General features: G+C 47.2%; 1 protein-coding gene across 1 annotated transcript; it reads left to right on the top strand.

Moving 5' to 3' along the window:
- The first annotated feature begins 12800 nt into the window (after positions 1-12800).
- LOC120789381 (hydroxycarboxylic acid receptor 2-like) lies at positions 12801-14026 on the top strand. Its single transcript, XM_040126055.1, has one exon. The coding sequence runs from the start codon at positions 13049-13051 to the stop codon at positions 13616-13618; it is 570 nt and encodes a 189-aa protein (XP_039981989.1). The 5' UTR covers positions 12801-13048; the 3' UTR covers positions 13619-14026.
- Positions 14027-14135: the final 109 nt, after the last annotated feature.

The following is a 14135-nucleotide window of genomic DNA, read 5'->3' as shown; positions in this document are numbered from 1 at the left end:
TAAAGGGTAAAGTGGATCAATTAGACCTCAACCACATTCTTTGGAAAACGTAAACAAAGGGTTTTGGTTTTTTTTTTCCAGATGAAATCCAAACACACACACGTCTTTCTTATTAACCGCCCTTCATACACAGATACTGAGGTCAAGATTTATCATAATTTAGTTTTTAGGTTTTACAGGATGAGAAGATTTACATAAAAATAATCATGAAAAATTTACTCAAACTTTGAAGGTAGAATTTGTGGCAGCTGAACGTTTCTTAACCCGAGTTAAAACTGAAAATATAAAAACCTTTTTGTACTTATTTTTTTTTTTTTTAAATCCTCTTTAGTATCACTTCACTATTCCTACGTAGAAACCTCGGCTGTGATGGCGGCGTTGCAAAAGCATCTCCCGACGTACTAAGAACCACTTAACAACCATTGTCTCCCGGTCCACCTACGGCGCGTCCCCGTGTGTGAGAGTCTGGTCTCGTCTGCAGGAGGAGCCACGGGACCAGACTGCCGGCAAAAATAATAAAGAAAAAAAGCAGCGCAGCGAAGGCAAGACGAGCCGAAAGGGAAGAGACTCGCGGTTCCGAGTGCCCTTCGCCCACCGGACAGAAACATTTCAAGGTCGGAAAAAATATCGTTTTATTTGAGGATTGTGCACGTTTCGGCGTCTCTCCGGTACATGGATCCTCCTCCGTGCGGGAAAGCCTCTGAAGTAACATTTAAATCCGTCTCCAGGCTCCGGCCGACGCATTTTAAGACGCATCGGTGTCTTGCAGCGTCCGCATCGGGGGCCTCTCTCTCTCTCTGTGCAAACTTCCGCGGGAGACGCGTGCATCGTTATCTTCACGCATCACCGCTTTTCTGCGAAGTGGCGCCTCTCGTGCGTTCGTGCGTTTACCGCTCGTCGGCCTGAAACCGCGGCGCTGGTTTTCCCCAAATCGTTTCCGAGGCAACGAAGCCACCGCGCTCGGCACGCTTCAGTCTGACTGACCTTTGCCCCGCGAGTAAGACGCCGCGCGCCGGATCCCCGAGTCCTGACCCTTCGGTCTGCGCGGACCCACATTTTAACATGACCTGCTCTGGTAAGGGACCTCGATCCTGCCCGGACTGCGTACGTGGGTAAGTTTCCACCCCCCCCCACCCCAGCACTAACTACATCCACGGTCACCTGCTGGCTTTTGACCTTGTCCTGCTGCACGTCCCTGTCTATTACGGGCCACATCCCGTGTTTTCAGGAACTGTGAGTTAGATTTCAGAGGAGCGGACTGAATATTTCATTCCCCACCTCGACCGTTAATGTCAGTGCACGTGTGTTTAACAAAAAAAAAACATGCAAAGGAACAAAAAAAACAAAACAAAAAATCCATCACTTTTGAACGGTTTGGAAAATACCTCCCAGATAAAGACAGAGTGATCTGATATTAATGATATATGTTATATATCTGCTGTGTCAATAGGTCACAGCGCTGCATGGCTGCACCCCTGGGGTTCGGACCACAGGTCGGAGGTCCAGAGCTGGACACGGGGAGGTTGCCCCTGGAGCGAGCACGAGAGGCGGAAAGGAGGAAGACCGGAGCCTCTACTGGCGTGGCTCTGCTTTCCACAACTCGGGGGGGGGGGTCAGTGGGTTTCGCCGAGGCCGCGCCCTCAACCGCCAAACCCAAAACTGTTGGTCTGGTCCTGACATGTTGTGTTCACTGTGTGTGTGTGTGTGTGTGTGTGTGTGTGTGTGTGTGTGTGTGTGTGTGTGTGTGTGACAAGGACAGTCAGAGACTCCGGTGCTGTCTGGACAGCTGTGACACCGGGTTAAACATCTGTAACCTCCGCTTCAGCGCTTGAGCTACAGCAGAGGCAAATCACACCCATTTCTGCGGCGCCTACAAAAGCAGGGAATAAATGTTACTGTTAACATCGTACAGTCTCTACTGTGCCTGAGCCACAGGGAAGGTTGCGGTTGAGAGAGGAAGCGTGAGCTGATTTTTTTTTTTTTTTTAAATCTACGAGATATCGGTGACATCAGACAAGGGGAGCACAACACAGATATCTTGACAGCAACGTAATTAACTACAATATCTAAACAGATTTTCTTTAAAAGGGACTAAAAACTGATTCTTTGAAAGAAATAATAAAATAATATGAAATCTTTTCAGTGAAAGCAAACTTGCCGACTTGAGTCTCTGTCTCAGGGATCAGAGGAAATGTGTCCGAGTCAGCAAATCCTGGCAGCAGTCCCTTAATCTGCCTTAGCCCTTGAAGTGCTGTTCTTCTTTTCCTCTTCCCGGATTCATTGCAAAGCTCCGATTTGTTTAACCTTAGATTTTATTTTATTTTATTTCCTCCCCAGTTTCAGAAAGTGGAACTTGTACAGCACGTTACCTCCGCATGTCTTCCACTCACACAGTCTTTGTCACTGCATATAGAAGAGCAGTCATTATTGTTTAGAACCATTGTTGTTGTTATATTGACTCAGGAGTCGTCTCTCGGCTACTTCCAGCAAACCATTTAGATTCCTGTAATATAAGACATCTATTTGAATACACCGTTTTCTTGTGAAGAGCAGGTAAAGAGACACGACAAAGGTGTTCGGTGTCACAGCGACACTGATCAGTATGAGGGGGGGGCTTATTTCACCCAGTAAGTATATTTGCACTAAATGAGAGAGTGAATGTTGCCTGACAGGAAGTCAATCAGGTAACTAACGAAGATGAAGGACATGGGACACGGGTACATGATCTCGGTCAAGAGAAACACCAGTGTGGGACAAGCAGTACATTTCATTGTTGTCAGGGCCGTTGATCCACGACTGTGTCTCAGGGTTTTACGGGTCCCCGCAGCAGCTCGCATCCCTTAGCCCACACACACACACACAGCACTCTGTTTCACCTGCACCTACAGTATGAACACACACACTTCCATGTAGCTTGTGAGACAGTGACTCTGTCCTTTTCCCCTGATGCGTACTTGGGTGTCCCGTCGTCCGTTGAGGTGGATGGTCTTAACTGTCCCACCGGGGACACTCTCTCCTCCTATACCGGGAGGTGCGGACTTCTCTTCGACCGCCGGGGAAATTCACCATCTTCTCACCGGACCTGGGACTGATGATCATCCAGTGTCAAGGGGGAAGGATCAAAACAGAATGAAAGGGGTCGTCGGTTGTGGATGAACCCGCGGAGACCCACCGCCTGAGTCAGCAGCTTTGCAGCGAGTTTCAGCTCGTTGTGTAGCTGTACGGCTGCAACTTCACCGTTTTGGTTCACTCTCCCGGCTCTCACAGCGTCGTTTTCTCGGCCTGCTGGAGGGATCCATTGACCTTGTGCTTTTTCATCTCTTTTCATCCCTTGGTTGCACGGTGCTGCCACGTCACGGGATTTTCCCTCAGGATAAGTAAATCTATCGATGATTGTCCCTTTCTGAATTATTTTGAGCACAAAATGGCATCTCTGCTATGAAGTATTGCTTTTTTATTAGCCCTGAAAGAGCTTGTACTCTTGATGTACTGTATATAAATTTAATTTTTTTTTTTTTTTTAACCTGTTTCAATGACGTACGTGAGTAATCCTTTGAGTGACGGTAAAATCTGGGCATTGACAGTACGGGCACGGGGGCAGGATATATCGACTTGCGCTGCGTAAACGCGCCATGACGTCGGTCAGTGCCTTGACACCATCTCTTGTCCGACCTCGTAAATGATTGCCGGGGCGCTTGAAGACCACTTAGCAGTGTGTCATACACTTGAATAATCTGATACCGACAAGATTTAAACAGCGGACACGCACGCGAACTGTAGAACTTCTGTACAACACAAACACGCATTAAGTGCTGTAAAGTGGAAAAGACAGACTAATAACAGTGTAGACTGTAACGTACTATATACTTTGAATCGATCATTGTAAGAGCAGCTTATTTTGGTGTATCTTCTGTGTTTTATGGCATTCGACAAACTATTAGTGAGGATAAAATGGTGGCGATAGGGATTTATATGATCTGTGAGTAGAAAAAGAAGACCATACAGTATAGTACATCTCTGTTTGCCCCCCCGGTGCAGTTAGGTGCAGTGCACCGGCCGGCCAGCGGACAGCGCCGTTGAGTGGCTGTGAGTTTCCTCCCCAGCTGGGAGTTTTCTCTGATCAGCTTATCAAGCTGGCATCGGTCCACAGACCGATCAGTCTCTCTCTCTCTCTCTCTCTGCTCAAAAACTGCTGCTTGAAGGGCCTCCATCTGCTGCCTGAGGGCCTGCACACCCACACACACACACACACACACACACAAACCAACACCCACACACACACACACACACACACACACACACACACACACACACACACACACACACGCAGAGGCAGGACACAAGCATACAATCTAAACCTGTTCAAAAACACGTAACTCTGGATGTGACTCGTGTTGAAGAAGTGGGAGTGTGTTTGCGAATGTTTGCGCCATAATGTGTTTACCGTCTCAGCGTCACGCCTGATGACACGAGTCTCAGAAAACAGGAAATATCTTCACGGTGATTTAGGTCAAAACAAAAGCAACAACAAGGGTGTGTTAGCCACGACCCAGGTGCTGATGAACTAAATAGGTCAAGGAAGCCTAAGATCAACCGCTTTGATTTTGGAGCATTTCAAAGTGCAACACTCATCTTCTTTGCCTCAAAACTGTGGCGGACATGCTGATTATCTGAGAGGACGAGCTCTAGATCTAGATCTTCCAGATCTGTCAAGAGTGAAACCCGACCCCACCTTTTCCAAGGACCCTGTGATGACGGGAACGATCTACTGCCGGCAGCTGTTGCTTTGTTATGCTGCAATACCCTAGAAAGATAAAGATAAAGCTGAGGTTTAACTATGCCCAGCAAATATACTTTAGCTATAGTGAAGCAATTTCTCATCTTGTTGGGGACTAGCTGGGAACTTTGCCAGGTCCTTTTGAAAATCACTGACATCTACAGCTCCATCATTCCGTAGAAAGACAGTGTTTGCCAGGTTAAGCCCGCGTCTGTCAAGTCAGAGCTGCTGTTACCGCTCCCCCTGACATTCCCCCTGATTCAAATCAGCGACGCTAATCCTGTCCAGCATGACGGAGAATATGGATGAATCAGAGAAAAAAAAAACAGGGAGAAACTTGTCCAGGTCATGAGCAGGGAGGTTTGTCAGACATCTGTGAGAATGTGAATCATCGATCCGTTCCCAGAGGATTTACAGGTAGTTTGAATCCAGGTACTTGAAGTTACACGAACATTTTACTGACATTTTTACCGGGTAAAAATCAGACTGTTCCTTGTAATTTTGCAGCGTTGACTCATTCACTCACATTCACGGAACCACCTACGGCAACGACACACGCTGTTGTCGTTCCTTTTGAGGTGTGTGCACAATCAAGTTTCACGTTCACCTCAGACTCCAGATCCTCATACTGAAAGTGTGTGGTGGAATCTGAAAGTGCTGCTGAGGCACTGGCAATTAAAAAGCTTGTTATCTACCAGATAGCAGGAGAGGGTGGCAGCCCCGGCTCGGGGGCACAGGGGGAAGCAACTTTCTCAGAAACGCAGGACAGCGAATTATTATTAGAGCTCGGCTCTGACACAGGTACGTGTTGCTTGCGAGGGCGCAGAACGCTTTCGTGATGTCTGAGATGAGAAATCAAACGAGCGGCAAAGGTGTTGCTCGAAACGGGCCTCTGATGTCATGGGAAACACTGAAGCAGCCTGTTGAGCAATACCTCCGCATCAGAGCTGCCAAACCAGCATTTTTGTAGCGTAATGGTTATGCGGGAGTTGTTTGTATCCGTTTTGTAATATAAACAAATCCCCAACAATGAACTCAACCTACTGGCAAGTGTAGTCTGTGTGGCTGCAGCCCCGAGATAGCCAAAGGAGCGTGCGGTCGTGTGGTCCGGAGCACACGGCGGGCGGCAGGCTGTTGAATTGGGGTCACCTAGTCCGTAGGTATAGCGGAGGTGGCCCACGATGAGTGGCCCCAGCCTCTCCGTCTCGACTCCCAGCGGAGACTGACCTGGACTTCCGGTCTGCGCAGACTGTGTCGATGCCTCGCGGCCCGGCCCGCCTCTCGGGCACAGAGGACGTTGCCTCCCTTTGCAACCCTGGTGCATCTTGGCCTGGTGATGACGCCCGGATGAAAAGTCGGGGAACCAGCGCAGAGACCCTGAGACTCACCCTGAGTGGCCGGAAACGACTTTCGGGGACCTAAAACATTTAGAGTGGAAGAGCTGCGGGGTTTCTAAAGGACTCCCTGCTCCACCGCTGCCAACAGTCCCGCAAAACTGGACAGTGGTTCCGTTTGGTTCATGCTAAGACGTTGTGTGTGTGTGTGTGTGTGTGTGTGTGTGTGTGTTTGTGGCAATAAAGCAGAAAGGAAGCTTAGACTGGCGCTGCGCTGACTAAAAACCACCCACCTACTTCCTGGCAAATGCAGTGCTGGTCAGATGCAGCAGATTGTCGATCGCTTCAAATCTAGATATGCCGTAAACCAGTTTCCGTGCAACCAGAATACCACATAGCGCTTTTACCTGTGAAATCCCCACCAACTTGGTGGCTCACTGTGTTCCATTCGCGGCCACAGTTCACTTCTTTTCGACATTTTCCGGCACGAAAATAAAATAAAATAAACACATAAACAGGGGAGTCGCCCCGCCGTCGTAGCCCTGCGCCGTCTCCCCGTCCGCCCTCCTCTGGCAAACTCCGCGACGGTGGTCACGATGGACGCGTGACAAGTGGCGGAGGTGGTTGAGTTCGGACCGGGGCAATCGCTGCGTGGAGTGGGGCCTCACCCACCGGGCGTCCGTTTCGAAGAACCTGCGCACGAATTTCGGACACAGCGAAACTTGACAGCTGGACTGAAAAAAAAACAAAACAGCTGTGCAACTCTGCGAAACCCAAAAATAATAATGTAATAACAAAGTTTACTTATGCAGCACTTTCCAGTTACAAATTGTTTTACATGGCTATGAAATTGTACGTAAAATACCAGTTTCAGCCTTCAGAATCACCTCCGGTGTTCTTGGGTTTGCTCTCGTGTTTGATGTATTTCATCGCGGTTTATCTGCAGGTTTCGATTATACACAAGCACCACATCGGCCGACATCACTGATTAAAACACGTTTCAATATAAATAAGGACTTCGCCGGTGAAATCAGTTCTGTGTATTTTCGAAAAGCTGTGTTTATTTTGCCTTATTTAGGGAGAGATGCTTTGATGGCCAGTGTGAACAGCAAAAGCGGTTTCAGTGTTCATATGAGCACACGACTGTGGTTTTGAGACAGTAATAAGAAATTGTGGGTGATAAGAAATCCACCCCAGATGGAGACTCACACGAAAATATGAAAATATGAAAATGTAAAATCTGTCATCTCTGTTCAAGCTGGAGGAGGAGGAGGTTTGCTGCCGAGGCACTAGCCCAGATCCAAGTCTCTGGTCCTGCTTCAGTTCCGGTTTTCCCCGAGTCCATCCGTCCCTCCTCACCGGGAGCGTCTCTGGCACAATAATTCTCCGATAGGTTTAAATGGGAATCCTCGGGGCCGAGGCAGGGAGGAAGGGATGGGAGCTTGGGAAACTGGTTGCGCTGGGAGGGTGGGTAATCTCCACCCCTGCCGCTACCACCAGCACTTCTTCTTGGGGTGGAGTGCATGGGAAACGTACTGCGTTGTGGAGGTGTTGGACCTGGACTTATGTTGTCTGGGGACCTTCGCTGCCGAGGCTTGTTTTTGACCTTTGACCCAACGGGGGCCGGGGCTCTTTCCTGGTCTTGACTCTCTGCGCTGGCAAAGCCGAAAATGTGTTTGTTTGTTTTTTTATGCACGGCCTGTGGATAGAGTTTCCATGTTCAAGCCTGAGACTCTCTCCATATGGTCGTTCACTGTCTTAAAAACTAACAATAACTTCCATATTTCTCAAGGCCCGAGGGGAAACGCTGTTCTCTCCCAAAGGGGGGGGGGGGCGTATGGTAATGTTGCACTAAATTTGATTCATACACTCGGTCCTCTGAGATGGCACCATATGTGCACACAGGCATTTTTCTGTGACGTACTGTGAGTTCAGTCTGACCTCTCCCATTGTCTTCATCAACCAGCTTTCCTACAGTTTCACCCATGTTTTCCATTTCCTGCTGCTTCACCCTTTTCTCTCCGAGAGACATGTTAGCAGAGGCTGTCAGCTTCGGAGAGTGATTGATGAATTCTGCGGTCTGTCATTCTTGAATGAGGGGTTAGACCGTCCTCTTTTTCTTCCGAATGGGGTTTTTCTCTGGTCTCCGTATGCTTTCTCTTGTGATTGAAATCGTGAGTCCCCATGTCCCTCCGTCGTCGTTTGCTTCCCAGCGATGTCTTTTACTTGAACTTGTGAGAAAGGCAGAGTGTCAGACCGGGGCGGGAGAGGAGTGTTGAAACAAGTTTGTTCTCGGTAGCGGACCTGGGAAAAGTCCTCAGTCTGAGCCTGGATCTCTGTGTGAGTCTTTCTCTGGGTGTCTGAGGGATTACATAAACCACAGCAAAAGCCTCGTAAAGTCCCACACTCTTGGCTATGCTCGGATTGGAAAGGTCAGAGACTGGAGGGTTTCAAACTGCGTTCCTTCGCCTTTAAAGACCATAGATGGGGTAGAGGAGTGCCACTGGATGCCAGCGGTCAACCTCCCGCTGGGCTGCTGCTGGCCTGAGGGGGGAGCCCTCCTCTGGAGCTCCTGCTGGTCAGTGACCTTCAGTTTATTTCTGTTCGTCCTGGCAATTTCCTCACTCTCCCCGCACAAAGTAACGTCTTTCTTTTGACCTCAATCACCCGCCGCTGTTCTGAAAGAAGAGAGTTTGCGCACCAACAGAATGGGGTTTTGGTCTGTGTGGTACGAACAACAACGGAAAAGATGAGTCAAATAATGAGAAAGGAAAAGTCTAATAGAAGGGTTTGTTTCTGCTTCACGGGTCCTATCACATTCAGTAGATTAAAAGAACAGTGATGCAAATCTGTTTCTAAACATAAATAGATATAAATAATTCTTTGTGTTTGAGATTTGATAATTTAATTTGCGTTTTTGTTGTTTTTTTTTTGGCTTAGTTTTGTTTTTTTTACTTAATATGTATCTGAAGCTCATCTAGTAGGCGCCTGGTTGACCAATTGTCCTGTAACACTGCAGTAGCAAACTACTGTATATACTATACGACTGTATAATATACCGTCAGCTGCTTTGGCTCAGGGATTTCACGCCCATTTAGCCGCTCTTCCACCAACTGTCCGGAATTCTCGCTCTTCCTCATTGCAGATCCGATCCGCCTCGGTGCACCGACAGAGCGGATGGAGAACAATGAAATTACACCTGGAGAATAAGGAAAACAAAACACCAAATGCTATCAAAGTAGACCGGTTACAAGTTTTAAAATATCCCTGTAAGCAAAGCGTGTCTAAACAGGTTTACTGGTAACACCCCAAAGGCCTCCAGAGTTGCAGGCCGGCCGTCTGAGTACCTGTCCTCAGGGCTAGCCGGCAGAGGGACTGGCCGGGTCCTGGTCTCCTTCTCTCTGTACAGTCTGGTCAGTCCCTGCAAATAAATAATAACACTTTACAACACAGTACAACAAAATTGTGAGCAAGTTACTGAGGAACGAGTGAGGAACAAATCCGGTTGGGGTTGTGAATAACAAAGAGCGTACAGTAGATGATATCTGTTTCACGAGAACAGGCTGGGAGATACTGTGGGTAATGATTAGTTCTTAAGTATATGTGAATCAGAACGATGACCGCTTTTTTACCGGGCCATTCTTCATTAACTCTGAACAAGCCAGCGCGCAGCCCAAACTAGTAACCGTCCGTCACACGGTATGATGCTCCACAAAAGAAAGAGGGAAGGAGTGGTCACACACGGCATCGGGGGGAGACGACAAGACCTACTGATTATTAAGTTATTAGTAACGCGTGACTGGTTACTAGTTTGTAACTTGTTTTATAACTAACGGCCAGAAAATATTTAAGATATTTGTAAAACAAATGTAAAACTTTTTAATACCTGTGTAGGCCTTTTTTTTTTTTTTAAAGAGGAAACTGAAATCAATGATTTTTAAGGCTTTTCAAGACTTGCAGATGCCCCACATCTACTAGATTCAAATTCAGATTTATTCAGGAAATACTCATTAACAACTGATTCATTATCAGGTCATTCCTCACCTGTTCCTTCTTCATTTTTCTTTTTCTTTTTTTTTTTTACAGTTTTGTGAACAATATTACATACTGCGTGCCGTAAGCGCCACCGTCTAAAGGCATCTGAGGAGAGAGTCTGCAGGACAGGGGGTGAAGGAAAGCCTCACTGTGAGCTGCAGCTCGGAAGCCAAAGCATGCGACTGAACGAGTGCCAAACATCTCGGCCTCCTGGGAGATATGTGCGGATGAGAGTGGGAAAACTCTGCACCCCAGTATGAGTTACGGCAGAAAGTACACCTTTACAACAAGTGTCGCCGGAGTAACGGGTTGGCCTGACAATCTGAGCGCGGTAGTTTGACTGTAAATATGCCTGACAGGCTCCAAACACCTCTTTTCCCCTGACTTCTTGCTACAAACAAGCCACAATCACTGTTGATTCTTAAGACTCTGTGTGTACTCGCAGCTAGCATTGCCTGTATTTCTTTGAAATACCAGATTATGCAATTTCTGGAAAACCTGCGGCGGGATTACAGGCTGCTGGGAAAGCGTTGAAGCTGAGCTCAATTGCTGGAAATGTCCTCTGAATCGATCTGAACAGGAGTGTGTGCGTGTGTGTGCGTGTGTGTGCGTGTGTGTGCGTGGATTCAGCTAGAGGCACGAATTGAAATGAGCTGAAGAATGTCTCCTGACTGAAACTGTACCAAGGCACATTTCCAGTCAAATCTGTTGAAATGTGTCTAAATCCCTGTGTCTCATACGTGGTGATGAAATAGTCTTCAGGAGGACGTGGACAGAAACGTCGGTCAAGTGTCTGAAAAACACATCAGAGAAATGGTCTGATCAGCTGACCTGGATCACTCAGGGGTTGCCATGGGGATTTAAGTGCTTTATCTCCACTGAGTGAAACTCAGACTTTGCGCAACGAGACTTTGCCGCACGCATCTGTGCAATTTTGTGTTCCTGGTGTCAAAACTGTGGGAAATGCAGCAAGTTGAAAAAAAAAAAAAAAAAATCTGCTTTTTTTTCTCTGAAAATCTGGTTGTTAATTCTTATCACAGTCTAGGGGGCGGCCACATGGTACTCCCGCCACTTTGAGGCTCGCAGTTCAAATTCTGAGAGTCACTGCGCTTTGGTCGTCACATTGTCTGAAAGAGCACAAATGTAACTGCATTCTGGTAAAACAAAAAAAGATCTGTAAAGAGTGAAGTTTCTGGCCGTGAGGACCAGTTAAACAGAAAATCTTCCCACTCTGGTTGTGATGTCGGGGGGGTCGGCAACAAAACTGCTGTGCAGTAGCTACCAAGGACCAACTGACCAGACTGCTGGGCTTTAATTACACAGAGACAGCCTTTTAACCCACCGCTTAGTTGACTTTCTGACCCAATATAAAATGAAACCATTGTCTGAGGAGGGTGTGTGTGTGTGTGTGTGTGTGGGGGGGGGCACAGGATAGCATCGAGGAGGTCAAGGATCAGTTTAAAAAAAAGTGAAGATGGGGGACAAACACAGAAAGGGTACTCATCTGACAAGGAGGAATCTAAGACGAGACAGATTAAATCAAGGATTGTTAGTCACTCATTACAAATCCTGCTGTTAGATAAGGAAAAACTAGCTAATGCATAAATCCTCTCTAGCAATAAAACCATTCAATGAGCATAGCAGAGAGAAATGTTCAGAAAACATAGTGGATAAACACAACAGTTCACTCTGTCGAGAACCTCTTCTTGTGTCAAGCTGACATTTAAATCATGAAGAGGAGGTCGTGTCCTCTCCCTGTCTCTGCACCGTTCCCCTGGAAAAACCTGAATCCCGGAGTTGTCTGGGCTTGTTGCTGAAGTAGCGAAGGAGTTCAAAGCATGCAAAGTTCGAGGCATGTAGAGTTGAGGGTCAGGCCTAGGGCTAGCTCCCTCGCCTCCTCCCTCGAAGAAATCCTCCTCCCTTAGGACGCAGCATTCCACGCAACTTCGTTTCACTTTGCCTTACATAGTAGAAAACACTGACAGCCACGTCGTATCCATCCCCTGCTGCGCGCATGTATATCCATCGCCAATTCCCAGGGATCCGCATCTGCGTACTCTGAGGATGGCTTATATCTGAATGTCCCTGTGGCAGCATTTTTAGCGTCCGTGTAGGACAAGTACGGTTTTAGAAGCGACACTGAGCCAGGCAGCCAGGGAGCTAGGGAGCTAGGGAGCTAGGCAGCTAGGGAGCTAGGGAGCTAAGACACACGCCAGGAATCAGCAGAATGCTTTGCAAGAAGGGGACATTTTCTTTCACTATATTTTATCGTTGTTTTTGGCTGTCTGTAAAAAGTCCGTTTGTGCCGCTGTTATCTGATCATCCTGGACCTGGTTTCAGTCGATGGCATATCAGGGCTTAACATGGCTGCATTCGGATGATCTGGTTTCATGATTTAAAAAAAAAAAACTCTCTGCGCCTCGGTAGTTATTTCAAGGTTAAAATAAAATAAACATGTCTTAGGTTCCTCTTCATGAAAACAGTTTGGATTATTTGTACTTTAAATGCAATGGGCTGGTCTTGGCCCTCCTGAGCTCCATTGGTCCTCCAGTGGAAAAGCGGCTGATGACTCGCCTCCTCAGCCACTAAGGCGGAGCAATGAGCACAGTGCTTTGTTCTGCACACAGAGAGTTACTTCCAGAGCTGGTGCTGACTCTCACAGAACAGGACGTAAAGCTCGAACGACTTGGAAATCCCAGACATACGCGGGGACTGGAAGAAGAATTTAAGAACTTAAGAGGAACTGAACTGAAGACACTGAAGAAACTTGTCTGGCAGGATTTTTTTTCTTTTTCTTTCTTTGCTTGTTGGTAGGGCGAGACTTTGTTTGCGAAGGTTTTTCTTCGTGAGTTTAGAAAAGAATACTTTGTACGTTCCCCGGCAAGTGTATTTGACCGTTCAAATGGCAAACGCCAGTGTGCCCACTTACCAACTCATCGAAGACTGCGAAGCCACAAACAAGGCACTGTATAAATGCTATGCAGCTGTCATGATTGTGATTTTCATCTTGGCTTTGCCTCTGAACATATCTGTCCTCCACCTTTTTATATTCAAGCTGAAGTTCTGGAAATCCAAAAGCAATAACATCTTCCTTTTCAACCTGGTGCTGGCTGACATTCTGCTGCTCTTCTGTTTGCCCATAAAGGCACATAACTTCATCCACGGAGAGAGGAGGAGTGGGAACGAAACGGTCTGCAAAGCCATGCTCTTCATGTTGTTTTTAAACCGAGGAGCCAGCATCGCCTTCCTAACAGTGACTTCCATCGATCGATATTTTAACGTGGTGCACCCCAGTCGAAAGAATCTTCTGAGAGCCCTCAAGAAATCCCCTCAGATCTCTGTCCTCATCTGGCTGCTGCTTCTGCCTCTCACCATTCCCACCATGCTCAGGAACTTTGACTGCTGCAACAGCCACAAAACCGACACAGACAACATGGATCCTACCAGGATGAAGGTAATGTCTGTATACTGAATGTCTAAACTGTGATTCTAGATCTGTTTTCCACAGTGCATGAGATGAGTGAAACGAGAAGAAACGACAAAGCATTTATGCAACGAATGATTCATCCCTCACCGTTTGTTTGTTTTTTTTGAAGATTATTTTGTAAGGGCTTGTACATGACAGTTGTTTTTCCCAACTTGAACGCTTTCAGTGATGACCATGTGGCAACACAGTGCTGAGCGAGCAAGTTTTTTTGTGTCACTGATGATGTGTGAGGTGGCATCATCCTCGTTTGTGCAATACACTGTTTACACAAGATAGACGCAGTTATTTTGTGCAAACACTTACTCAGCCTGAAGTAAGAGAGAGCATAATGAAGTCGAAAACAGTAAAATGGTTGAATTTATGTGATTGAGGGGGACGAAAAGCCTGATCAGAAATGAAGAATGTGCGTCCATGGCTCCCTCCCAGAGAGCACAGAGCGCTCGGGGTTATCGTACGCCATAGCGCCACTTGGACAGAGCCTGTTTTCAGAGCTATTTCTTTT

Source organism: Xiphias gladius, chromosome 4 (genome assembly GCF_016859285.1).
Source record: "Xiphias gladius isolate SHS-SW01 ecotype Sanya breed wild chromosome 4, ASM1685928v1, whole genome shotgun sequence".
Taxonomy (NCBI): domain Eukaryota; kingdom Metazoa; phylum Chordata; class Actinopteri; order Istiophoriformes; family Xiphiidae; genus Xiphias; species Xiphias gladius.
The sequence above is the reverse complement of the archived record's forward strand: the minus strand, read 5'-3'. Positions and strand labels throughout refer to the sequence as shown.

Excerpts from the sequence above, each read along its gene's own strand:
- LOC120789381 (XM_040126055.1), top strand. The coding sequence starts at position 13,049 with ATGGCAAACGCCAGTGTGCCCACTTACCAACTCATCGAAGACTGCGAA.